This window comes from Crocodylus siamensis, chromosome 14, assembly GCF_052110815.1.
Source record: "Crocodylus siamensis isolate JL-2025a chromosome 14, ASM5211081v1, whole genome shotgun sequence".
NCBI classification, from domain to species: domain Eukaryota; kingdom Metazoa; phylum Chordata; order Crocodylia; family Crocodylidae; genus Crocodylus; species Crocodylus siamensis.
In genome coordinates, this window is record NC_143408.1 from 8,893,338 (window position 1) to 8,919,482 (window position 26,145).

Consider the following 26,145-nt stretch of genomic DNA (forward strand, 5'->3'; position numbering starts at 1 on the left):
GAGCCCTGACGCAGGCTCCTGCTGCAGTCACTATTGAAGCTGAGGTGGAGTAAGCGCACCTTATACAGAACCTGGACCGTGTCCTTCATTAGTTTGCTGGCACAGTGGCAAAATCTGTCTTTGCTCTGGATTTGCTTTTGCCCCCAATGGCTGCTGCCTTGAAGAAATCGACTCCAGAAATCCTTTCCTGCGCCCTGGCTTCCGGGCCGTACCTGACCTCCGTGCAAGTCTCCTTAGCCAGAACTGTTTCCCTGGGCTAGCTGCAGGGAAACCCTGGTCTGGATTTCTTTTGCCAAAGGAGAATGGCTCAAATGTAGGAGCCTGGCTGGAAAGCACTCTGCTGCCTGGCAGAGAGCACCTGAGCACATAGGCTTGGCCTGGAATAGGTGTGCCTCCCACCTTGCTGTGTCAGCAGGAGGTGGGGCTGGGGGCCAGCAGAGGAGGTGGAGCAGCAGGTGTAAGTCCACATCTCGCTGGGAGAAGGAAGAGCAGATTTGAAGTGCCTGAACTTCACTGAAAAGCGAAAAATCTCTCGGCCTTTGCCCACCTGCTCTGAGAAGATAATCTCCTCCGGTGCCAGGCACGCCTGGGCTCCTTGTTGTTTCCCGGGTGAAAGGCAGCGAGGCTCAGCGCTGCCCATGGGAGCAGCCAGCAGTCCGGGCCTCCGTGGAATATGAACGTGAGATTCCAGGCAAGTGTCTCTATCTATCCCAGCAGGTGCGCGTGTCTGAAGAAGGCACTTCTGCGCGGGTAGCTTTGCATGCCCCACACCGAACAACGGCCAGTGGAGCGGGGGAATGGGCTGCAGGGATAAACCTGGTAACTTGCCTCCACAAAGGATGAGAACCGTGGGGTGAGGAAACCACCTGGTCTAAGGGGAGGTGGAGGGGGAGGTGCATTTCCCCTGCAATGTTGCTCTCTTTGTGGGTGTCAACGAGACAGCTGAACCCCTTGGCTCTCTGCAGGGGGTTAGTGCCCTTAGCTTCTTTTCCAGCCCGTGAACTTAGTGCTGGGAAAGGAAACTGCGTGGGGACGGAAGTACCCAGAGCAGATGCAAAGCAGCGGCAGGGCAAGCGTCTCTTACACGCTGTCCCCAGCCCTGTGCTTCCCCCGGGATCTAAAAGACTGCAAGGCATTCGCTGAAATGGCTGCTGTGGTGGGGTCGCTGGAGGGGGATGGATTGAAACCCAACCCATTTCACGTTGAGCCAGTGGCAGCAGCTTCTGTTCATGACCACCTTGCTCTGAATTGTACCAGCAACCTGTTGATGTTTCTTTGAGGTTCAGAGCAAAGGGGCCGGAAGCACTCCTGTGTTCCTGGGAGAAGTCCCTTTGCTGCCTATCTTGTTCCCCTTAGGTTCCTCTCCAATGCAGGAATAGGGTCGGCCTCTGAAAGCTGCTGTTTACGGTGGCCGTGTGGTTTTGCTTCTATATGAATGTGCCATCCTATCACTTTTCATGCTGCAACCTGCCGAAGGTTGGTGTTAATCATACACAGACTTGGGTGATGTATTTTGTATTCCCATCACACTGCATTAGCTGCTTCGCCACTCCATTGTTCTCAGAAAAGCTGTGCTGGGTGGAATGACTTCTCCGGACCTCGGCGTTCCCGTGGAGGCACCGGTTCCCCTGCAGAGGGACGCTTTAATTGAGCCAGAAAAGTAGATTTAAACCTCCAAGTTGGGCATTTTAAATCTGCAGCCGCCGTCTTGGCTCGCTCTCTCTTCTTGCTGCACCGTTTCACGTGCCGTTGGCAGGGTATTAGCTGCATCACAGCACGGTTGTACTCCTGGAGCAGAAGCGCGATGACACAGGCCTTGGAGGCACTGGTTTAATTGGGCTGTGCATGGTGGATTTCGATCCTTCCCTCCAGCTCCTGGAACAGGTTTTTTGTCTGGTAGGCTTTTTGTTTACAGCGTGTTTTAGCTTTTCCTTTCTCGAGGCAGCTGGATGACTTCCCTGCTCAGATTGCTATGAGGAATCCTCCTCTGGGGTTCTTGGAATGTCTCTTGCTGCCAAGAAACCTGGTTAAGAAAGACTCCTTTCAGTGGAGCAGGACGGCCAGTCTGCCTGGGTTGGGCTGCTTTTTTATCGTCAGTACTACAAGGGTTTGGACCCAAGGTTCCTGTCTTGCATCGCCATAAACCCCTGTAATTCCACTGGTCTCGGTGAAATTGTCCCAGTGCAGAGCAGAGAGTTAACGATGGCTCCACTGCGAGCGACCACTGGCAGTGGCAGCTGATTTTCTGGAAGCTGCGATTGCTCAGTGCGAGGCTGGGAAAGGGAAGAGTGTGTGGCAAGGGTGGTGTCCAGGGCTCAGAGACTGCTGTGAAGGATGGGCAGGAAATGGAAGATCTCTGGACTTTCCCCTTTCTCTGTTATAATTAAAGCCCAGGATCGTGGGGATGGGGAAGAGGCTGGGGTCTCACACGGTGCAGCAGCGTTTTCCACGCAGGCCTCAAAACATTTATTTGCTCTCAGTTCAGACCTGCGCCACTCCCTTCTTGCCCAGTCTCAGGCCTCCTGACAATCCTATCCTAATCCCTCGTCATAAATAAGTCTGATCAAAGTTCTTTGATCATCATCTAGGTTTTGTAGGTGAGGCTATTAATTAAGATCTGTAACTCAGAGTGTTTAGATACTCCGGATTGTGATAGTCTTGAGACAGTGGGTGTCAGGGCTCTCTCTCATAATACCCTTCGAATATGGACCTGCTTTCTCAGGGTCCGGTCTGCTCACCACTTGCGGCCAGGCTGAGAAGCTGCCTGCTTCTGCTGCACTTATTCTTGGATTCCTGACCTCTTCATGCTCCTGAATTGTGCAGCGGTGCACTGTGCCGTGGGGCGGTGTATGGGACTTGGACTGAGAGATCTGGTGCTATTTCTCAGCTTGTCATTCCAAGGGGTTTGGATAATTCATTTCACTACTCCATACACCGCTTATATGCCTATAATAGGATGAAGATCTTTGATAGACCGACGTGCAGCTGGAATTGCCATACGTACTGCAGGCTGGCTGGCTTGCATACAACTCTGATATCCTTTCGTAACTGGAACATATGTTAATCACTGTGCCACAGATAATAAGCTAGGTTATAAGGGGGTCACCCGCCTGACTCTGGGAAAGCAAAGGAGTGCTGCCAGGGAGCTGCAGCAAGTCTTGCCTTGGGGGTTCACTCTCCTGGCTGGGCCAGAGAGGAGGTCTTTAGTAAGGGGTGATGCTAATTAACTCCTGCACTTGCTGCCATTTTGGTTCCTTTTCTGACTGGGTCTTTTCCACGGAAAGGGGTATGTTGATTTTGGCTCAGAGTTGCAAACAGCACAGAACTGAAGGGCTTCACAGGCTGCAGCTGAGCCTGCAGAGATGGAGACTAGTGTAGTGGCTTGCAGTGCCACTCACCTGGCGGTGTGGCTCTGAATAAACCTGGCTAGATTCCTCTCTGATGCAGGCATAGGGTAGGCCTGGGAAAACTGCTGTTCATTAAACCAGGGGAGGGCAATTATTTCGGGCAGAGGGCCGCATACTGAGTTTTGGCAAGCCATTGAGGGCCACATTACAGGCAGCCAGGGGCAGATATATATTAATTTTCTAAATTTTTAGGGGCCCAGCGGGCCGGATAGAATGGCCTGGTGAGCCACATCCAGCCCCCGGGCTGCATTTTGCCCACCCCTGCATTAAACACACTGGCTTGTTCTTTCTTGTCCTTAGATGACCCGTGTGAGAGAGGTTATCAATCAAACAGGCTTGAAATAGCGTTTAACTAACCAGCCACCTCTGTTAGGTTTCTCACTATTCAATGTCCCTTAGCTAAAGATCAGACTGAGGAATTGTTAACGATTTTTAATATTAGTAATCAAAGCAGCTTTTCCAAAGTTACCAAAACAGTATTAGTAAGCAAAACCAAGCAACTGTTTCAAAACACTTTCCAAGAGAGAAATCCATTTGGTTAATTCACAGACTCATTGCTATCTTGTTATAATGACGGGCTTTTATCCCAGTTCATTGAGCAGATGATGTCTTCATACTAGGTAAAACTCTGGATCCTTATATGTATTTCAATCAGGTTTAAGTGCAAACGGAATTAATGAGATTGTTTCTGCCATGGTGGCATTTGAAAGTGATAGGAAAGCTCCTGGACTGGCCAAGCAGCGGAGCTGGGTGGTATTTCTTCTGTGCTTGGAGGTAATGGAGAGCTTTTGGTGCCAGGTCCAATCTATTCCACATTTTGAGGGAATGATGTAGGCATCGGTGAGCAGAACCCTGATGGCTTTGGTGACAATTCAAATGGTCAGAAGGGTGAAATAGGGGGCCCATGGTATCTGCTTAGTGGAGCTACCAGCTGCAGCTACCTCTGTAATGTATCTACAGAGGAGAGAGCTGGTTGATGGGAGCCATTAGCACATTCTGCCATAACAGCATCCCCCATCTCAGCCCATCCTCCAAAAAAGAGCTTTAAAAAGCTACCACTGACAGGACAAGAAAAGGAGTAAGAGTAAGGTGAAGGGAGCCACAGAGTCCCTGGCATGGGTGCTGGGAATAGGTGCATGCACAGACTGCCCTGTTCAGGTGGCAAACCTGGGTGGGAATCCAGATGGGGCAGTTGCAGGGACTCTCTGAAATAGGAGGGGGTGGGAGGGAGCACACAGGGAATGGAGGGTTGTCAGGAGCTCCCGGTGGGTGCAATGAAATCAGTGTGACTTTCCAGTTATATCACAGGGTCGCAATTCAGAGAGAGACTACCTTGGAGGTCTGAGGGGGGTGCTTGCAAGCTAGGTTTTGCCCCTTCTGCGTGCAGCACCACTGCAGGCGGTGCCCCCAGCAGAATGAAAGTAATCCTGTGAAAAACCGGCAGCTAATCCTGTGAAAAATTGGCAGCTAATCCTGTGCTTTTTAGTAAAGCGCTAAAACAAGTTACCCAGAGAGGCTGTGGAATCTCCATCCTTGGAGATTTTTAGCATACCTGGCTAGACAAAGCCATGGCTGGGATGATCAGGGCTGGCCCACAATTTTTGGGGGCCCCCAATCCATCAAGATCAAAACTGTGATTAATTGCAGTATAAACTCACTGAAATAAAAGTCAGGGGTGGCTGCACACTACAGGGGGTGCGAGGTGGGTGCAGCACGTGTTGCTTACGCCTGAGTTCCCTCCCGGGGGCCGGGGACAGGGCTGGGGCCAGGAACCCCTTCCCCGCTTGGCGAGGAAGGGGCTCCCTGCCTGCACCGAGCCCTTTAAACGTGGTGCAGGTGGCGGGGGGCGAGTGGGGCACGGCCCCTTGGCTGCAGGGCCCCCTGCGGCCACAGGTTCTGCAGGACAGGACGAGCCAGCCCAGGGGGTGATCTAGGGGGGGCTGGTCCTGCTTTGAGGAGGGGGTTGGACTACACCTCCTGAGGTCCCTTCCAACCCTCATTTTCAATGCTTCTATGAAGCTTTACTAAAATCTCTGGAATTCACCTGGGCTTTAGACAGAGACGACTAGCAGGGTGCGGGGCCGGGGGTAAATCAGCCTGTGCGGGGCCCAGACGCGACGGTGGCGGGGTGGGGTGGTGCGTGGCCAGAGGCAGAGCCAGTCCGGCTCCACAAGGGCTCTGATTTGTGTCCCCCCCCCCCGGGACGGCCCTGGCTGTAGGTACTTGTCACTCACCAAAGATTCGGAGAAGCAAGCCGATTCCAAGCTGCTTCCTGCTTTTTCCCGCGAGAAGCTGCCGGTTCTCTCAGCCACTCGGATGGTGTGTTTTTGGGGGTTTTGTTCCTCCTGAAGATCTCTGAAACATTTGCTACTTTTTTTTACCACATCTATTTTTCTGAAGGGAAGTAGTTTCCATTGACAAACATTAGTAGGCAGAGCTGATGATGCATTTTTCCAGGCCCTATAAACGGTTTAATGTAACTTCAGGACAGCCCTTGGTGGTGGAGCGCTAGTACCCAAGGTGCATGTGAGTCATTCAGAGGGTTTAACTCTGGAATGCCCCTTCTGAGAAGCATTTAGCTTGAGTAAACAGTACAGGTATAAGCCATTTTACTGCTTGTCTATGAGAATTGGCAGGAAAGTGGGTTGTCCAGCTCAGCTTCAGCGTGATGACTGCTTTCTTTAGGGAGCCTTCCTACAGCTGACTCACCCATGCTATTAGGTCAGCTGGATTCTTGTTCTCTCTAGATTTTGCAGGGGTCTCTGTACACAGGACTTAAGAAGACAGAATTAACAGAATGCTTGCCAGTGAAAATACAGTCCTTTTTATTAAGCAGGGAGCTCCTTGCTCTCCTGCCAAGCAAAAGTGTCCTATGCCTCTTCTGTCTTTTGCAGTGTTGTATGGAAAGTCCCAGCATCCTGATGAAAATCATCGTGTGCTGTAGCAGTGCGTGCAATAAGACATGTTGGGCCGTATGCTGATTATTTAGCTCGACTCAGTGCCAGCTTCCTCAGGTTGCTTTCTTGGGCCCATTTATGGGATGCCCATGGGCTAGCTTTGCACCTGGGCTGCGCCCACCAGCATGTCAAGCTGTCTTCAGCAAAATCCAATACTCCATGTTAGAGCAGGGGCTTTATGTAAACTCCCTTCAGTTGCCTTGGTGCTTCTATCCTTACGTAGTAGTCCATTATGCAGCCAAATAAGATAATTTGACTGACTTAGTTACCAGTGGCAGCTGAGTTAATAAAACCATGCAGAAACCCTGCTGTCTCAACACTGTTGTTCCCTGCACCAGCTGATAGGGTTAAGGGGATCACTGCCTGGGTATCATGCTCTTCGCAGAAGTGCCAGGCATACAGTTCATCACCCCTCCAGTTGTTTTACCCTTAACGTTTTGGTTGATTCGCTTTAAAGATTGTCCCTTCCAATCAGTTTTTTGATATATTGGTTTTTGTGATTCATGACAAACTCCTTGTACATGGGCCTTTGGGAGAGCTGAGTTATGGTCATGTGCCTAGTTAAATAAAGTGTGGTCCTAACTCAGGGGTGGGCAAAATGCAGCCCACGGGCTGGACGCGGCCCACCAGGCTGTTCTGTCCAGCCTGCGGGGCCCCTAAAAAATTTAGAAAATTAATATTTATCTGCCCTTGGCTGCCTGCCATGCAGCCCTCGATGGCTTGCCAAAACTCAGTAAGCGGCCCTCCACCTGAAATAATTGCCTGGCCCTGTCCCAACTGTTGGCCATGTTTTGGGGGCAGTACCTAGGCAACAAAGCTGCTGGAAATACAAGGGGTCTGATGCAGAAATCCTTGGGAGCCGCACTTTACCAGGACAGCTTCTTCCATCTCCCCTGGCCGCTTTCTCTGGTTTGGCCACCATCAATCTTTCCAGATCGTGGTGTATGCATGCGAGGTCACCCAGACCTTCACCACATATGCTTAGGCAGTAGTATGGAGAAGCAGAGGCTGCCCAGACCTTCCACCCCCTCTTTAAGACCGAATCCGGAGGCCAGATTGAGTCCAGACATTTGGTGCCTTCATGGCTGTAGTTGTATAAGCATTCGGGAACTAAACCCAGGTCTCTTGTGTGGTAGACAAGGATGCTACCACTGAATCACAGGGGACTCCCCTGGCTTCTTTAGGATCTATTTTAAAATGCTGACACTGAAAGAAAAAGACAAAGAGAATAATGAAGTGGGGGTGGTGCGCCACATGCAGCCTTGAACTGTGGGAAGAGGGGCCCACAGAAGCCCCCGTGGGTGGGAGACTGAACCCTTTGTGTTGGGGTGGGTGCTGGAAGGGTACACAGAGGCTTGCAGGGAGTTAGAGCTCCGTCCTTTATTGAACCCTTATCTACCAGACTAGCTTCCATACAAATGTATAGGTGTAAAAGAAGCCGTTCTCAAAAATGGGTTTGAGTTAAACCTGGCCTTCAAGTGCTGGAGTCGCTTGCTTTCCTCTGTGGAGCGCTTATTCTGCAGCCAAGGTCACAACTGCAGCTGCAGCCAGGATAAGGTTCCCCCAAGCTACCTCCAGTCTGGCCAGCATGGGTGGTAACAGCAGTTAGGACAATGAAGTGGGCTTAGGAAGCAGAGTTCGCACCCATGGGCCAGGCAGGCTCCCACAGCCCATGGTGAAGCTGTTTCGAGCATGTCATCACTGATTTTGTTGCCCACGCTGGCTGGAGTTACCCTGGCGTGGGGGCGCCTGCCTGTGCTGAGCCCCAAGGATCCTGGTGCTTGGGGCCTTATCTAACACTATTGTTAACATGCTCCATATCTTCTGTACTCCTGCTGAACCCTGCCCTTGACGCTTTGGGAGCGAAGGATGCTTGTGCATTCTCTCATTTTATACAGCCCACATCCCATGTGCTGGGAGCTGGTATCTATTTGTGGAAGAATTAACACCCCTGACCTGGCCTGGACACACCCTTAATAGGAGGCACTCCCCTCTCCAGTTGCAGCAGAGAGGCAGTCATTTAAATGTTACAGGCTGGGCACATGGAACAAGAGGTGGGAGGAGGCTGAGATCTCTCAGTGGTTGAGCACTTCTTGGAAGGAGGCTGCTAGTGCCTTTGCAGCTGTGATTCTTCTTCCCTTTTCGAGTGCACCGTTCTGGGGCTGTAGAGAGGTATGAGGAGCAGATTTGCGCCATCTCTCTTTTCTGGGGCAAAAATCAAATGTGGTTAATTGATTGCCTGCCTTCTTACTCCCAGGTTACAGACATGGAGGAGATGGTCATCTGGGAGCAGTACACCGTGACGCTCAGCAAGGTGAGTGGCAACCCTTTCTGATTCCTAGGGAACTGCAGTCGAGGGTAGTAGCTTTATTGGGTAGGTGGCTGGCAGTGGCTTATCTTGTGAGCCTCCTGAATGAGGTGCCCCTCTGATGTGGCTGGGATTTCACTGAGACCCGTGTTGCCAAAGTAGGATAATGATGGTCATACTTGGGTGCTTCATCAGATTGCTTCACAAAGGTGCTCAGCATCCTCTCAATGGTAGGGATGGAGAAACCGAGATATAGGAAATGGAAGTGTCTTGTCCAGCGTCCCCAGCAGGCAGTGGCAGAGTCTGCAACAGAAATCAAGTCTCTTGAGTGCCAGTCCACAGCTTTCCTGTTAACGTGAGCTGGCCCCCTGGCAGCAGGAGCCCCCTTAAAGTGTCTTGTTCATGCCACCTGGCACCCAGTGCTCTGCCTGCTTTCTCCTGAGCATTTCTCATGGGGCCAGCTGTGCATAAGCCTGGATAGTGTTGCCACCACCAAGTAGCCCCAGCAGCTCCCCAGTAGCGGTGTGCCAGCTGGGGATCCTGTCTTATAGCCCTGTGCTCTGACTCTCCTGACTCCGGAGGGCAGTTTCCTTGCACAAGTCAAAGGAGACTGTTCCCAGCAATGCATTACTGCTGCCCTCTGCCTCCTGCCCTCCCTCGTCTACCAGCAGCTGGTAACTCCTGATTCCAGCTCTGGCTGCATTGTCTAACCGTGCATGTTTCTGTCGCATTAGGACCCTCGGAAAGGCTTTGGCTTTGCTGTCTCAGGTGGAAGGGACCGTCCCAGCGGTGTGAATGGGGACACCTCTGTCTTTGTCTCTGATGTGGTACCCGGGGGCCCAGCTGACGGCAGGCTCCAGTAAGTGAAAACGGGGCTGGAGGAATGTACTAGGGAAAGTCTTGTGACCAGAGGTGGGGTTGAGGCTCCATGCTGGATTCTGGACTTCCCGGTCCCTGGGGTGTATGGGAGCTGGCTCCATCTCAGTCAGTGGACAGAACAGCCCAAATGCTTGCTGACTGATCTGCAGCTGCTAGTCACTATCCTTATGCCCATTTCAAAGGTGGGGATGCTGACTCTCAAGGCAACAGAGTGAGTTTGGCAGACCCTGGCTTAGAATTTGAGGGGTTCTGGTTTTCTATCATGCTCTAGACATGACGAATGAGGATTGAATGCTGCCAGGGTTGGGAAATAGGTCGGCTGGAGTTACTAGTGTGGTGGGCGGAGGGCAGAGGCAGGAGAACTTGGGTCTTTTTCTAGGCGGGTTTACAAAAGCAGATCCCAGCTGCCAGCCCCCCATCAGTGTCAGCTTGCTGAGGAACTCTGCCTCCCATCTTACTCTGAGGCAGCCCGGCTTCCAGCAGTGGTCAGACTGGGGACAGAGCGGGTGGGTGGAGAGGAGTTAGGGTTGTGGATGGGTGAAGGTTAAAGGACATCATGTTGCCTTGGTGGGGATCTGGCTCTGGGGAGATGCAGGCATGTGTGCTTGCCCTTTGGAGAGCATGGGAGGGTCAGGCTTGAACTACAGAGCCAGCTGCAACAGCATCTGGCTCCCTGCAGCTTCCCGTGGCTGAGGGGCAGCTCTCAGGCATTTGAGGGTGCCATCGCACTTGGGTTAGTTGTGTCTCTGCTCACAATGGCTCGGTGCCCTGCTGGGGGAGTGTTGCCCAGGGATCTGCCCAACCTAATTCTTTCCTTTCCAGGGCAAGAGATAACATTGTTATGGTGAACGGCCTTTCCATGGAGAACGTGTCCTCCTCTTTCGCCATCCAGACGCTCAAAACCTGTGGCAAACTGGCCAACATTGTAAGTGTCCCACAGCCTGCTGGGGAGCGGAGCTGGTTTGGTTTGGGCAGGAAGGGAGCCTATTAGGGACCAACATAGATTCAAATTCTGCTGCCAGTGGCAGACAAGAGGGTCAAACTCAGCCTGTGGGACTGGGTGCAGCTCTACTGAAGGTTTGACCTCCCTCGCCTTTAGCTCAGATGTTGCCCTGAGCTCGAGTTGTCACTCATGAATGCTCAGCTTCGAGTTAGCTGCCCCTTTTGGGGTGTAGGCTAAACCCACATTAGCTGAATCCATTGGCTGCAAACACAACCTGGGCAATATTGCTATAGGCTAACTCCATTCGAGTGACACTCGTGCTCTAGTGCCTCCCTGCCTTGTCCAGAAGGGATTGCTCGTTCCTCCTACAGTTCAGTGGGAAGAACTTCATCGAGCAGTGCAAAGAGGCATGAGATGTGCCCTGGAAGACCTGGCGCCATGCATAAATAAGGGCAGGGCTACTGAGTGCTTTCACTCGAGCTGAGCTAACTTGGAGCGTGTCTGTTCCACTCCCTCAGCCCTCCGGAGCGCACTGTGCAAAAACCTGGTCCCACTTGCACACTCCTGCTCATGCCAAACCTGGAAAGGAGGCAGCGAAGTTGTAGTGGGGTGTCCCCAACCCAGACAGTGAGAGCAGTGGGGGCAGGACACCTCCACGGTGCCCTCACTTGCCTCCTTTCCAGGTCTGGGATGGGTTCAGGGAGGATGGGTGAGGTGGGATGTGCTTCTCAGTGCCCTTACGCTCTGAGGAAATGGCTTGGAGGTGCCTGCGGAGAAGTAACGTGACAGCTGATAACGAGCCAGACAAGTTATACCCGGACCTGGGTGGGATCCCACTAGGGCTGGATTTGGGGCCCACATCCTCATTTTTGTGGACTGGGAGACTTTTAAAGCTAAAAGCTCCAGGTTTTTGTGATGTCACTTGTTTAGATTGACACTTCCTGCGCCCTGTTAACATGAGACCTGACTTGCCAGAATAAACCAGCATCTTAAATCACCGCAGGGCGCTGATTCATTGCAAAGTTCTAAACTTGTAAGAGAGGATAAATCCAGGAATAACCCTGGGCAGTCACAGCTGGAAGCCAATTGCAGTTATTATGGGATGGCAAGCAGCAAACACCATCATTTAAAACAGCAGTGGAATTTAAATCACATGCATAATCAGAACAGCTTTTGAAAATCAGTGCGTGAGGCTCTGGCCTGGCCCAGAGCTGTTGCGAAACAAAGGCGATTCCATTAAAGGGTCCCAGGATGTAGCTCCCCAGGATAAGGTTCAAACCATGAGCTCTAGGTCCTGTGCTCAAACGACTACTTCCTGAGACCAGCGTTAGCAGAGCCTGGAAGGCCTCTACACGTGGGGTGGGCAGCCCTCCACTGTCCTGCTCTCCTGAATAGATGCTGTGGACAAAGTGGCTCTGTGACCTGGGCTATCATTGCTGAAGCAGTGGAGCTGTGCAGCCCTGACTGGAGGGAGTGCACCTCAAGGAGCCTGGAAATTAAAGGCAGTGTTCAGTGCAGTTTGGAGCAGTGCACCACAGAAGTGCACCATGGTTCAAACCATGGTCACTAAAAGGAATATTGAATCTAATGGGTAGCCCTTTGGGTAGCTGGGCACATGTGACCATTGCAAAGCCATGGGCCAGCAGGGAGTTAAGACATGATGTTGGGAGTGAGTGGTGGAAAGGAAAGGGCAGTCAAGACACAAGCATTGGCAGAAGGGATGTAGAACAAAGGGTGGAGCTCAGCTGGTGATCACCTCCTCTTCTTGTTTCCTTTTTATTCATGCATGTGGAGCAGTGCAGCAGATCTGGATCCCCATTTACTGACAACATCAGTACACCACCCTTTGGGTAGGAGGTATGATGACTGGACAGTTATACTGGTAAAAACCATAGTGTGGAGGCTGTTATATCAGTAGAAAGGTGATATAAGCCAGTGTAGTTATTCCCCTTCCCCGAGGATAGCTTCCGGTAAACCAGCACACTTATACTAACATAACAGCAGCAACACTAGGTAGGGGCTTGTGTTGTTCATAATGCAGTACTGTCTCAGGGCCTTGGTTTCCACACCTGTCAGCTGGGGATAATGACCTTGTCCCATCTGAAGTGCTTGGAGCTCTGCGCTTGAGAAGCACTGTAGAAGTGCTTGGCTTGCCTTGGACTCAGGGGAGTTGTCTGTGTCTAGCAAAGCCAGGCTACTTTACCAGTGCAATCATCTTTCCACCTACAGACATTGAAGAGACCAAAGAAAATTCATCTTCCTGTTACCAAAACCAGCCAGCTGAGCAGTCAGCCGCTCCCTGGCAACTCCGTACGCTCTGCCAACACTGCCCGATATGATTCAGATGGGGAAGACCAGGAAGACGAGCCATCACCACGGAGCCCAGGGAAAGAGTATAGGTATGACAGTTACAGCAGGAGCCGGCCCCAGGACGACATGGATTACAGTAGAGGGTACGATGGAGATTCCTCTAGTGAGAGGAGCTCGGGCCACTATCGGGATGACAGCAATTATCGGAAACAGTTGTCCAAAGGCAGGAGGAAGAGCCAAGACGGTGGTTACAGGAGGCACAGTCAAGATAGTGGTTCGGATTGGCAGAGGCCACAGTCCACCAATGGGTATGGCAAGGAAGAGGATGCCAACGGGCTGGCTCTAGTGTCTGGATTCAAGAGGCTGCCACGCCAGGATGTCCTCATGAAACCCATCAAATCGGTTCTGGTGAAGCAAGAGGAGAACGAAGGTAGGGAGCAGCTCAAATGGAGGCTTCCCCATTTTTGCTTCTCACTCTCCCTGCCCTCCATCCTGTTAGACTGTTCCACCCCTTTCTTGTAACCAGCACCCCTTTTCTTGAGCCCTTAGTCCCCACATGTGATAGAGGCTACTGAGTGAGTATATGGGAGGGACAGAGAACTCTGGCTTGGATTTGGAGCTGCTGGCCTGCACTCCTTGCCCCCCACGATCTCTGGGCCTCCCCCAGCTCCTTGCTTTTGCTCTTTCTTGCTAACTGCCTGCATCTGCCTCTGTTCTGCACTGCTTCTACCCCACCTTTCTGGGCACTTGGTGGAGGGGCAGGCGCTAGGGGGCATAGGCATAGAGGGGACAGGCAGAAGGAGAGCAAGTGGTGGCAGGCAGAAGGAGGCAGCAGGGGGCAAAGTGTGGGAGAGAAAGGGGTGGGGATCAGGCTGCTTGACTCCCCACTGCCACTGCTCCTTTGTCTACTGTAGCAGTGGGAAGTATGAATTTAAGATGACACTCTGTAACGGGGCCTTCCTGGGGCTGGTTTGACTTTGACCTGCCCACATGTCTCTGAGGCGGGCTAACCACCCACCTCTGTTGTCTGCCACGCCTTGATGATAAATGATTACGATTTCACTCAGGTGGGAGGCTGCCCAGTCTGAACCCTGATGTAAAGGGGAATATCCTCAGCTCCGTTCCACCCCTACACAGCGGCCTGAGCCTCGCAGATGGCATCTCAGGCAGCTAAACCCAGCTGTACCCTTCACCCCATTAGCTGTGGTCGCCTCTCTGGGACCTTCAGCTCTCCCTTAGGCCCTGGCCCTGTCTCAAGCCAGTTGGGATCCCGAGCCTCTTGCTCTCTGGGTATCCCTCGTGGTGGGACACCTCAGTCCTTCAACCCCTGCTTTGGGTCCTTGACCCAACATAAAGCAGTCGAGGTCCCTTGGGTCAGGTCTAAGCTGCATGCCTGCTTTTACCCTCACAACTCCACTGGACCACATAATCCTCAGACCTTTCAAAGATCTCCCCGGCCTGGGCTTTCCCCAGCCAGGACTGTGTGTGGGCTGGAGGTTATTAAGCATCCCTTACCCACCTTTCACCAGGGAGGTTCATGGTCCTGGCATTTCCTGGGGCTGCTGCACCACTGGCAGTCCCACCAGGCCTACCAACCCTGGCAGGGTGCAGTTTTAGGTCATGCCCAGGACCTGGGGCTTCCTCCATCCCCACAGCCCCAGCTCATACCTTCAAGGTGTTCCTGAGCCTCCACTCGGCTAACTGATGTCTCTCTCAGCAAACTGCTGCTTCAGCCTATTTATAGCCTGATCTCAAAAATGGCCACCGCAGCCAAGCACCTGGCTGCTGCCTGCTCCAGCCCTTAAACTGGCAGGCACCAACAGTGCCCTGCTACAACCTCCAATAATTAAATTCTGTGTATGGAAAATTATAACAAACTAGCCAATTGCCCGTCAAGAATGATTGATTGGTTGTTTTGTTTTTTGGGGGTTTTTTGGGGGGGGATAGAGCAGGAGAGGACAGAGCCCCATACCCCCGCCCCCCCACATCCAGGCCCACTCCCCCACTCCACACCTCAGTGACAGGGGGAGGGCAGGAGCAGGCCCGGGTCTGATGCAGGGAAGGGCAAGGCCTGAGGGTGGGGAGAAGGCAGCCCACCGTGGCGGGGGGGAGGGGGAGGAGCAGCAGGCCCAAGGCTGATGGGGGGGAGGGGGTAGAGGGAAAAGGAGGAGTGGGCCCTAGCCTGAGGTGGGGGAGAAGGCCCGCTCCTCCCCTCCCCCTGCCGCATGGGGCCGGCTCCTCCCCTTCCCCCCACCCACGTTGGGTCTGCTTCTCCCCCCACTGCTACTGCTCAGCCCTTGTCAGCCCCGCAGGTGGCAAGGATGGAAGGGGGGAGGGGCGGTCCGAGGCCAGTGGTGGCCTTCCCGCCCCCACCCCCACCTGCTTCATTGTCACCACTTGCAGGGAGTGGGGGAGGGGGGTGCAAGGCCAGCACTACTGGCCTCACCACTCCCTCCCTTGTGTCCCCACCATCATGGTGGTGCTCCGCTGCACCACCACCTCCTGTCTGAACACTTATTCACACTCTGATTGGCTGTTTCAGTCAGCCAATCAGAGAACGAATAAAGCATTATGGACAGGCAGAAAGTCAGACTAGGGCTTTTGTAATATTCGAATTCATAGGCAGGCCAGGTTCTTTGAGTAGATGTGATATCTTTTATTAGACCAACTGAGCGGTTCGGGGGAGAAGTTCTTATCAAGCGTTCGGGCTCAGTCGCCCTTCTTCAGGCACAGGGAGGCGCTGCTGGTCCGAGACTCCGAGGAAGTCTCACTGGCCTCTCAGACCAGCAGACTCCCTGTGCCCGAAGAAGGGCGCCGGCGCCCGAAAGCCTGATAAGAACTTTTTGCCAGCTACTCAGCTGGTCTAATAAAAGATATCGCACCTACTCAAAGGACCTGGCCTGCCTATGCCCTTAGAACAACACGGCCACAACCAAGAACCCAATAACAAACTCCTAAATTTTCGACATGTAGAATCTAGTTCAGTAAGGTATCACCCGGGGAGCTCCGCAGCAGATGTCGTGAGGGTGTGGGGAGGTGCCTGTTGGGATCCATGGCCGATGGTCAGCTCTCAGCTTTGCACACCAGGGCTGGGATTCCTCTAGTCCCATCTGCTGACCCTTGCTCTTCTTCCTGGATTGCAGAATATGGCTTGAAGCTGGGCAGCCAGATCTTTATCAAACACATAGCAGAATCCGGCTTGGCTTCCAAGGACAGTTCGCTGCAGGAGGGGGACCTCATCTTAAAGGTAGGTGGAGGACCAAAGGGACTGGGGTCAGCTTGTCCCCGATGCTGCAATGTTTCACTTCAGGGCCTACCGCTCTTCCTGCCTAGATGACCTCTAGGGACGCTTGGGTGCTGCCTGGTGGGCGAGTGAGACGCTATATTACACTATTCCCCGTCTCCCCACAGTGGTTTGTAGATGGGGTGACTGTATCATCATTCCATCGCCTGTTAGGTTATTTGTTTGCCATTATGGCTTTGTCTGCACCAGGGTTTAAAGGTGGGTGCAAGTGAGACGGATCAAGCTGGTTAACAGGATTTTACCACTCCATGTTGCCTTGTCTCCAGGATGCACGCTGGAGGAGCCACGGGCATCTTCTACCTCTTTTCTGGTGTCTGAAATTTTACTCTTGCGGGAGTTTCATGCTCAAAGTCCGTTGACAGTGGTGGGGCCCAACCTCTGTGATGTTAAGTGCGGAAACCTCCGTGGTGGTATTGCCCTCAGAACAGCATAATTGGCTCACACGTGAGGGGTCTGCCTGCTGTGGTGTGAACCCAAAAGGCTCCGGAAATGGCTGAGACCTCCTGCCTGAAACACTGGTGAAAGCCTTGTAGGCCCAGTGTCCGTGAACGAGGCAGCTTTTGCACTGCTTTATCTGCTCTGGGAAGGGTGTGCTCTTCTGTTCATACAGTTAATGGGACAACTCCTGGACGTGCTGGGGGCAATTCCTCTGACATAAAGGTGCCAGCAGAGCACGCTCCTCTCGGCGCCTTTGTGCAGCTAGGCAATGCACAAGGAGAACCACCGGAGCAGAAATCCACCCATGCCCTAGGGCACTGCTCACTCAAGAGCACTCCTCTCAAAAGTATACTTGGGACCAAAGCAAAGTGGAAAGATTTGTGAAAGCTCCATTAAAGAGATACCATGCAAAGCCTTACTTACAGAGCTGCAATCCATGCCTCCAAAGAGCCCTCGGGTGCATGGGTGTAACAGGCAGTGATTTTACTTGCCTGCCCCAGGTTTTCCTTGCCTGGCACAGGATGTCCCCCTGGGTGGTCTACACCAAGTGGAGGGGAACGCCCAGTGGACAATGCATGCATAGCACTGGATTTCGCACCCTTTCAGCTGGTTCCAATGAACCTTTGGTTCTGCCTACACAGTAAACAGAAACAAAGTTAACCAGGGCTTTGTCTTTACTGCACAAAGGGCAGGTTTGCCCTCCCATTAGCCAGCTACTTAGCTTTCGTGGGGCAGGTGATGTAAGAGTAATTTTGGGGGTTTGGAGGGGGGGGATAGGAATGGGGAATGGTGGCAGTGCTCACCCCCTGGGCTCCAGATCCATGCAAATGCAGGGGCTCACACCAGACCATGCACCATTCAGGCCAGGGGTACTCAGCCCCTGCCCCTGGCCAGATCCAGCATGAATCCACGGGGAGCCCAATGGGCTGTGGCCTTGCACGCTAGATCAGGCACACAAGGTGGTGTGAGGCTTGATCCCAGTGTGTGGTGGTGGCACAGGGTCCCAGAGCCCAGTTCCAGCATGCAGGGTCAGATGCGGGTGGCACGGACACGCAGGGCTGGGTGGGGAAGCTTGGGGCTTTGGGGTCTGATCCCAGCATGCAGGGGCCAGTTGAGGCAACATGGGGTTGATCCGGATATGTGGACTCAGTCTTGACATGTGAGGCTGATCTGGCCCATGGACTAGCCCCGGGCCACTCCTCTGGCAGGGCTGAAAGATGAGTGCAACAGATTTGAGCCAGTCCTGCGCTAGCTGTCTCATCTTCAAGTTGTGATCTAACCTCAGTCAGCTGCAAGTCTCACCTTGAGCTATTTCAGTGCAGGCTGTGGGCATGCAAATGTGAGAGCCTGCTATTTAGATACTACTCAAGTTGGTTTAAAAAAACAAAGATTTTAAATTGTATTTAATTAGGAACTTTTTTTGCTCTGAAAAAAGTAATTTCTCCCCCTTCTCTCTCTCCCCCCAGTGACTAGGACAGAAAAACAATTAGCCAATTTGTTTTAGTTTCTGTGCACAGGGCCTAAGACAACTTGTTGGATGTGGGGATAGGGATCAGTCTCTGTCTATCTCAGTTGACCTGGGATCAGGAACAGCAAGGTCAGATAAGAAGCTGGTGGGAGGAAGCAAAGCTAGAATAAAGAGTTAGGGTGGGGAGAGAATGAGGTTGGATGAGATGCCAGTGACAGTGGGGGAGGCCAATTTGATGAGGAGCTGGGAAGGGGTTTTGGGACTGACTGAGCAAGGAGGTGGGAATGGAGGTGGGGCAACTGGGGCTTAGACTGTGAGCATGGAAAAGGAGACCAGAACTGGCTGGGTAAAGGGGCTGGTATAAGAAGTTGGAAAGGGGAACTGGCTAGGCAAGGAGAATGGGCTTGTCATGAGGAGGTAGAAGATGAGAAGAGACTGGAGGAGGCAGAAGAGTCTGTCCCCACAGAGGACGAGCCCTTTCAGAGTCTGGGATGGCACCTGAGATTCTGGAGTCTTGCTGCTGTCTCACGGTCAGCGAATACCCGCGAAACCCACTGGACAATGTCTCCTCCCCCAAGAGATGACCCTAGGGGGTGCACAGCCCCGGGCAAATCAGCCTGTGCATGGCCCCCTTAACAATGCCTGGGGCCATGGTACCCGGCATGGGGACAGTCTCTGTTTTTTCTGCAATGTAGGGCTGAGCCGCCAGCTCCAGGAGGGCCCTGCAAAGTGCAGGGCCCAGGGCAGTCGCCCCGATTTGCCGTACCCTAGGGATGGCCCTGCCTCCCCCTCTCGTGGCACTCTCTCCCCACCGCAGTAACATCCTCGATCAGCTCAGGTGGCAAAGGATGTAGAGAGAGGTTCCAGCTCGGAAAGCTGTGGGTGTTGAGATGGTGTCCCAGGACGGGAATTTGTTACGCTTGTTTGTGTGGTCTTTCGTTTCCTCATGTGTGTTTATTTTGTTCCCAAATGTTTTTTGAAAAAGGCTATTGTTAAGGTTCGTGAATTCAAATGCTCAAAGTTAGGTAATGCCAAGTCACTTTGCCTGTCTGCGTACATACCCTGTGATACAGTTTTCTATTGTACAATCACTTATTTTTCCCCCACAACATCCCTGCCTCGTAGCAGGCTCAGTGAGCAGCTATTTGGTATTCAGCCAGTCCTGGTGTTTAACCAGTGGCCGCATAATATATTTCCATTTCCTTCACACTATTCACACCCAGCTCAGAAGAGAGAATCACTTCCTCGTGCACTGCTTCTGCATCCTTTATTACTACTGTGTCAGAGTACTAAATAAATATTGCTGGGGACAGATCCAAGGGGTGTGGGGACAGAGTTGCGCCCAACTTCAGCTGTGTATAGCATGCATAGTGAGTTCCCTGAGCATATTGGCATTACCATGCAACTCCTTACTGGAGCTCCATGTGTGCTGTGGGCTCTGAGCTCACCAGCTGCTTGGTGCGGTGTCTGCTTTTACCTGGATCTGGAGCTTCGGGTGAGCATTGCCACTGTTTACCCTTCCCTTATCGCCTCCCTCCCAACCTCACTCCACCCCAAATTCAACAGCAGACAAAAAGAGGGAAGGTCATGGAAAATGTCAGCCCTTGGAGCGCCACATGTCAGAGAGCTCAGAGAACAAACTGGCATCCAGGATTGTGCCTACGGGGTATATGGCACGCTGCCTCAGCTGTGATTCGGGATCTGCCCAGGAACATTGCCACTGATCTCTCCCAGTCCTGGTATTACTCCTTGTGCTGTTTTGGAGATGGACAAAGATTAAGGTCAAAAGTTTTCACCACTCTAGGGTGCTAGGACCTGACCCTTTCCGTGCTTGATGTTTTGCAAAGCTGGATGTGTCAAAGCACTGGTCACCTTGATTTAGTTGCAGCATGAATGATCAGCAGACAATGAAGGACACACAGTGGGTCCTGTTAGGTGACTTGCCCAGCATCATGGAGGAACTCTGTAGCAGAGGCAGGGATCAAATCTGCTTCTCCAGGGTGTTGGCCTTTCTCATTCACTGGACACCTTCAACTTGTCCAGCAAATGGGCCAGGGGTCCCAGGGACAACAGTCTCCTTTGCTGGTCAGTCCTGATCCTTTTCATGGGATGGAGCTGTCATGGGGATGCGTGAGCTGAGGAGTCCTTTGAATCTAAAATCTCCATCTTCATAAAGAGTAAGCCTCCTGGTGTTTCCTAACACTGGGGGCTTCTCTCTGCCCCCCGAGTGCTGCTATTTTAATGCAGAGTTTGATGCGAGTGGTTTCATGCTGCAGCAGTGCTTAGGAATCTGTTAAGGATCAGTGCCTCCCACCCCACCACCTTTCTCTCCCCTCACTAGCCATTGCATGAACATGGATCAAAAACCAGGCTGTGTCCTGGAGATCTTGCCATCTCCTGCTGCAGCCAAGCCCTCAGTGTGTCTGTTGGCAGTAGTTTTCTTGCTGGTCCCTGGGTGCCAGGGTTTACCCCAAGCCTTTCCTTAGATGTAGCATTTCGAAGGGGCCAGCTGCCTCCTGCATCACCTGATTGCTGCAGATGACAACTCTGCCTTGGCATGGAGGTGATGCTTTTTTAGTGCATAAAAATTTAGGAGAGCTTTGTCTAAAGTCTCACCTCTCTGGGCAGGTGATATGGAAGAGGCAGTTACAGTTCTACTGATCTGCAAGTACATTTTGCAACTTGGGTGCATCCAGGAGCACTCCTTGTTGGTGTGATCAGAGGCCCTTCTTTTCCATGGGGAGAGATCCGTCCAGCAGCTCCTGGTCCCCGGCTTAAGTGGTCAGACTGGGAAGAGAAGAAGAGCAAGCCTGGGTGTGCACATGTGTGTATGTGCCTCCCAAGTACACTCATGCCCTAACACCGTCCTTTCCTCCTCACTCAACTTTCCCCTCCAGTTAGAAAGCCACGGTGATATTTCCCACCACCTTTGCAGTGCTTTGGAGGCCCTGAGTGAAAACCTCTCTAGCAGTGCTGGGGACTGTTTTCTTCTCACTGTCATCGATACAAATGACAGAACAAAGAGCAATGGTCTCAAGTTGCAGCAAGGGAAGTTTAGGTTGGATATTAGGAAAAAGGTCCTTACTTGCAGGGTAGTGAAGCACTGGAGCAGGTTACCCAGAGAGGTTGTAGACTCTCCATCCTTGGAGGTTTTTAAGACCCGGCTAGACAAAGCTTTGGCTGGGATGATTTACTTGGGGCTGGTCCTGCTTTGAGCAGGGGGCTGGACTAGATGTGACCTCCTGAGGTCCCTTCCAGCCCTCATTTTCTACAATTCTAATATAGTATCCAAGAGTCTGTCCTAGCGCTCGAGGAGATTCGTTTTGGCCTCAGACCTCCCCAAGGTGTCTCTGAGGAATCCCTTTCCTGGTTATGAGGTAGTTATGAGGAACTTGAGACAGCCTGGGCCCAGCCCCATTGAGTCAACAGCTCTGCCCTAACTTGGTAAGAGCCCTTATATGAGGAACTCTGGCATGGGCATGCCCTTAAAGTGGTGAGACCAGCTGCCTGGCATTGGATTTCTAATCTGTGAGCACTGCCTACAGGAATGGGACATCTAGATTTTGGGATCCTGTGATCTCTTCAAACTGCCCCTGCCACTGCTCTTGGCTGTTCCCAGCCCAAGGAAAGGCTCCTACGATGACCTCCTGCGGAGGGCAGAGATGGTAGCACCGTTCTAACTTTTTTCCTCTCTAGATCAATGGCATCACGAGTGAAAACATGTCTCTGGCTGACACCCGCAGACTGATTGAACGGTCAGAGGGGACGCTGACCCTGCTCGTGCTCCGGGACAACCGGCAGTTCCTGGTCAGCATCCCTGAAGTGAGAGACAGTGACAGTGACAGCTCGCAGATGGATGGTAAGGGGGGGTGCCGGGCCATGGGGAACAGCCTAGGTGTCCATAGCCAGGGCATCAGAGGATTGGCAGCGCTGTTCGTGGCATCGGGGGTGGGAGGGAAGGTGCCATAGCTGCAATTGGGCTTGAACCCAAGGGTCATTGACTGAGTCTGCAGGGGGTTCAGACACTCTGATGGCTGTTGGTCACAGGCGGGAGCCCCAGGCGACTGCTGGACTCCACTAGGCAATCGTGGCACACTCTGAAGGGACACTAAGAAAACTTTCCCTTCCTGGGTCAGACTGTCCCATCACAGAGCTGCTGCATAGAGGGGTTTTCTGTCCTGAACCTGGAAATGAAACTGGTTGGTAGCTGCTCCTTTGTAGCGCAAGCCTGAAGGTAAAAGCAATATTGCAAGAAATCATCAGACTTGGCTTCTGAAAGGAGACCATCGGGGTTCTTGTGCTTGCTGCACCAGGGAGCAAGAGCCCTTCAGCCCTCGCCATCCTCTGACTGCCCATTGGGTGGATGTGCCCTGCCGCAACCATCGGTTTGAGGGTCCTGAACAACTGCCCTGGCGCACTTCACTCTGGAGCACCCAGCACTATGGCTTGGAGGCTTCCTAATGAGAATTTCTCCCACCTCTTGGTTCTAGACATCTCGGACATCGGCTCTGAATTGTCCCATCAGCCCTCAGCAGAGAGTGCCCAGCGCTTCCCAGGGCCCCCCGGGATGAATTCACTGCCGTAAGCCTCCACCTGTCTCTCCCCCTCCTCCCCCTTCTAGTCTCTGTCTACCTTTCCCCGGCCTGGCCGGTGCCTTGGGAGGCCCTCCCCTGCCAGCCCCTCAGCCTCATGGTTGAGCTTTACGCTGATGTGCAAGTGAAAAGTCCCGTCCCTCCAACAGTCTCCCAGACGGCCTGTTCCAATAAGGACAAGCTGGAGTCTTTCAGGTAACATTCACGCTCCAGCTGCAGCTTGGGCAGCCTCCCTAGCAAGGCTAGTGGTCACTGGATCTGGGCAGGGGAGCCCTGGGCTTCCTTTGGAGAGAGCACTCGCCTGGGGCTGTCTGGCAGGCAAGCTCTGTCTTCTCTCTGGCTGGGAGGTGAACAGAAACGTGGGTCTGCTAAGGGCTTCTTGGTGGACTGGGAAGAGTCTGGAGCTGGTGCCATCAGGAGTCAAGTTGGGGGGGTGCTCTCCTGCTGGCCCACGGAGCACAGGTGGGGATGGGTCCACATGTCCAGCCTGACTGTCTGCAGCAGCTGCTGGAACAGTTTCTTTGGGTCAGGGCAGTCCTCTCCCCAGGAGCCAGCAAACTGCAGCAGCTCTTCTGCACTCTGTCACCTCTTGCTTGCTCTAGAGAGGGGAGACCGGGCGGCAGAGAGCCAGCAGCTGCCAGGCCAGCGAATGAAGTGCCCGTCTCAGGTGAGTCGTGCCTGCCCGGTGAAGCAACAAGTCTGTGGGCAGTGTCCAGCTCTCCCCCGTTCATAAGTCCACGGGGCCATCCGGCCCGGCTCGCTAGTTCCTTTCTGCTGAGTGGTCACCGGAAACGAGCCCTGGCCGTCAAGTCCCCAGTGTGACAGCAGGTTTCCAGTTGCCCTTGTCTTACCGGAGGGGTTGGGGTGAGGTTATGGAGACTGAACTCCCATGCCCCAAAAGGAGGTCTCTCCTGGCGAAGGATGGCTCGCCAGGGGATGCTGGGGCTTGGGATGTCTATCTTGCCTCTGTCCTGCTGCATTGCTTGTGCAGATGAGCAGTGGTCTCCAGTCTGCTGCTTCACCAGACCTTGTGACGAAGGGCGATAGCCCCGGCTCCAGACAGCTGGGAGTTGGGTCGCTAGTAGCTAGACCGTGTCTAGTGTCCCAGTGCAAAGTGACTGTGGTTGTCACCAGCAGCCCAGTGTGAAGTCTCCAGGGCTCTGGCTCATAGCTGCATTGAGGTATCTCTTAGGCAGCCTTTCCATAGGACCTCTTGAGATCTGTCTGCCACATGGTGCTTCTGCACGCAGCTGAGCCCAGCAGCATGGGTGCTCCATTCGGGAACCGTCTCCTGAGCTTTCACTTCTGTGCTGCCTCCCACAGTTGTGCAGTAACAGGCTCTCTCTGCCCTCCAGAAGCCCCTCAGCTGTCCCATGATCCCCTACTTCTAAATCTCCCCCCAGCAAACCTACTGGGGTCCCCAGAGCAGCTTGAGCATCCTGGGGGGTTAAGCAAACTGTTTACTGCTTCATCTTCTCCTTCAGACTCCCCAGAGGCTGCTGAGGAGAGCGGCTGCAATATCACCTACGGCTCCCCCACTCCCAGAGCCAGCGAGAAGGAGGGGTGAGTTGCTGGCCTGAACTGGCCCAGCCTTGGGGTCCTCTCCTGCCTGCCTGGGACAGGAGCAGTTCTGGGAAGCTGCCTGCATGTGTGGCCAGGATGGCTGGATCAGGCCCTTTCTGGTGCTGTGCAGAGACACTGGGCAGAGCCGGGGAACGCATCCCAACTTGGCTATGGGCAGATGCAAGCCTAGGACAAGCCTTTGGACAAGCAGGGAGGCACTGGGCTGGCTGGGGAGGTCATGATGGTGGCTGGGTGGTTGGCCATGTGGTGCGTGAAAGCCCTGGAAGGTGAAAGGCAGAGCTCTTGCCAGCAAGTCTGTGAGACCAGGAAGCCGAGCTGAGCTAGGAACAGCCGAAGAGGTGCTGGCCCCTGCAGGCAGTGCCCCTCTGTTTGGTAGTGAAGTGCTCACGAGCCTCCCAGGCTGGTGCTGGGTGACCTCTGCTCCTTTAGCTGTGCTGCTTCTGCTGCCCCAGGATCACTTGGCCTCCCCCAGGCTGACACAGAGGCCTTCTCCTGGTGCAGGTACAGCCCGGATGCCAAGATCGTGCGCTTTGTGAAGGCCAAGAGCATCGGGCTGCGGCTGGCCGGTGGCAATGATGTGGGCATCTTCGTGGCAGGCGTGCAAGAAGGGAGTCCTGCAGCCGGTCAGGGGATCAAAGAAGGGGACCAGATCCTGCAGGTAGCCCTGGGCAGGGGGAGGGAAGGAGACTTCAGTGAAACTGCTGCTTGGCTCCCCTTCCCTGCTGGCAGGGCCTTGCCAGTGCTATGTCGTGGGGCTGGTGACGAGCCCCTGCCCCTCTTGGCGTCGGGCCCCAGGAAGGGTAGTGGTGCCTGTGGTCTCAGGCCAGGAAGAAGTCTGAACTCCCTCTGGGCTGAGACAGCCTGGACTCTGCTTTATGCAGCTGACGTCCCTGCACGTGTGCTCCTTGGTGCCTCCGGCAAGGGACGTTGTCCTGCTGGAGTCGCCTCCTCCCCACACAGCCACCCCCAATGGGGTGTCTCTGAGCAGAGTTGACTGGACCCCCTCCCAGTGCTCTGCCCGATCAGGCGGCGTGGGGGAGTGGGGTCAGCCTGAGGAGGCCTAGTCAGCCGGGGACCTTGGCCCACCAGCATGCCCCACAGTACGCATTGTGCCAAGTGATCTGCGGTTGTTCCAGCCCTGTGATCATCCCAGTCCCTGCTTGCTCATGCCAAATGCTGACCCTGGCTGGAAACACTGGGGATACCTCTGGCCACCTCCTGCCAGCTGTACCCTGCCCTGCCCAGAGATTGTGAGACTGCCCAAGCTGCCAGGGTGTGTTTCTGCCTAGCAGCCCTGCTCTGAGCTATGCCAGAGGCAGCACAGCTAGGACAGCTTGGGCATTTCTGCTTTTATCACAAAGTCCCCGCTCCCCATTGCCCTGGAGCTTCCCTTTTTCAGCAGCTGATCAGGAAGACTCCTGCCTGCTTGCAGGCCAGGATTGCCGAGCCCATCACTAACTGAGCCTGTAGTGGCTGGGTAGCACCAAGGTCTTCCATGTGTTGGCCAAGGTCAGAGAGGTGGGAATGGCACCCGGCAGGTCTTGCAGAGGCTTCCTGCGGAGCCTGCCCTCCTTGCCCTCTCTGGCTGGGACCTCAGCATGCTCAGGCCCTGGCCGCTGCTGGCCAGAGGCAGCTGCTGGGCGCCAGCTGTGAGGCCTCTTCCTCTGTGGCAGGTGAATGACACCAGTTTCCAGAGCCTGCCGCGTGAGGACGCCGTGCAATACCTCCTGAGCCTGCCGCCGGGTGAGGAGGTGGTCCTGCAGACCCAGTGCAAGCAGGACAGTAAGTGACTCTCTGCCCCTGCATGGAGCTGCAGGCTCCTGGGCTTCTCAACACCACCCCCAGCCCCATCCTGTCCTGTCCCAAAGAGCTCCCATCCTGCTGATGGGTGCTTTCCCAGCCTTGTGCTTGTCTCTCCCTTTCAGCCTTTTCTTCAGGATCCAATTACTATACCC

The 26,145-nt window shown here is 53.7% G+C and overlaps 1 protein-coding gene across 2 annotated transcripts in view; it reads left to right on the forward strand.

The window, feature by feature from the left end:
* TJP3 (tight junction protein 3) overlaps window positions 1-26,145 on the forward strand; it is a 39,530-nt gene that overhangs the window by 6,152 nt on the left and 7,233 nt on the right. The window contains exons 1-12 of one of the 2 annotated variants that reach the window (XM_090027512.1): window positions 315-691; window positions 8,622-8,678; window positions 9,407-9,531; window positions 10,374-10,476; window positions 12,724-13,234; window positions 15,948-16,051; window positions 21,711-21,873; window positions 22,505-22,595; window positions 23,209-23,273; window positions 24,091-24,169; window positions 24,692-24,848; window positions 25,864-25,972. In XM_090027512.1, coding sequence (XP_089883638.1) covers window positions 674-691; window positions 8,622-8,678; window positions 9,407-9,531; window positions 10,374-10,476; window positions 12,724-13,234; window positions 15,948-16,051; window positions 21,711-21,873; window positions 22,505-22,595; window positions 23,209-23,273; window positions 24,091-24,169; window positions 24,692-24,848; window positions 25,864-25,972 — 1,582 coding nt within the window. In that variant the 5' untranslated portion in view covers window positions 315-673. Of the gene's footprint in view, window positions 1-314; window positions 692-8,621; window positions 8,679-9,406; window positions 9,532-10,373; window positions 10,477-12,723; window positions 13,235-15,947; window positions 16,052-21,710; window positions 21,874-22,504; window positions 22,596-23,208; window positions 23,274-24,090; window positions 24,170-24,691; window positions 24,849-25,863; window positions 25,973-26,145 lie in introns of those variants that run through there. The other variant, XM_090027513.1, reaches the window with a different exon arrangement.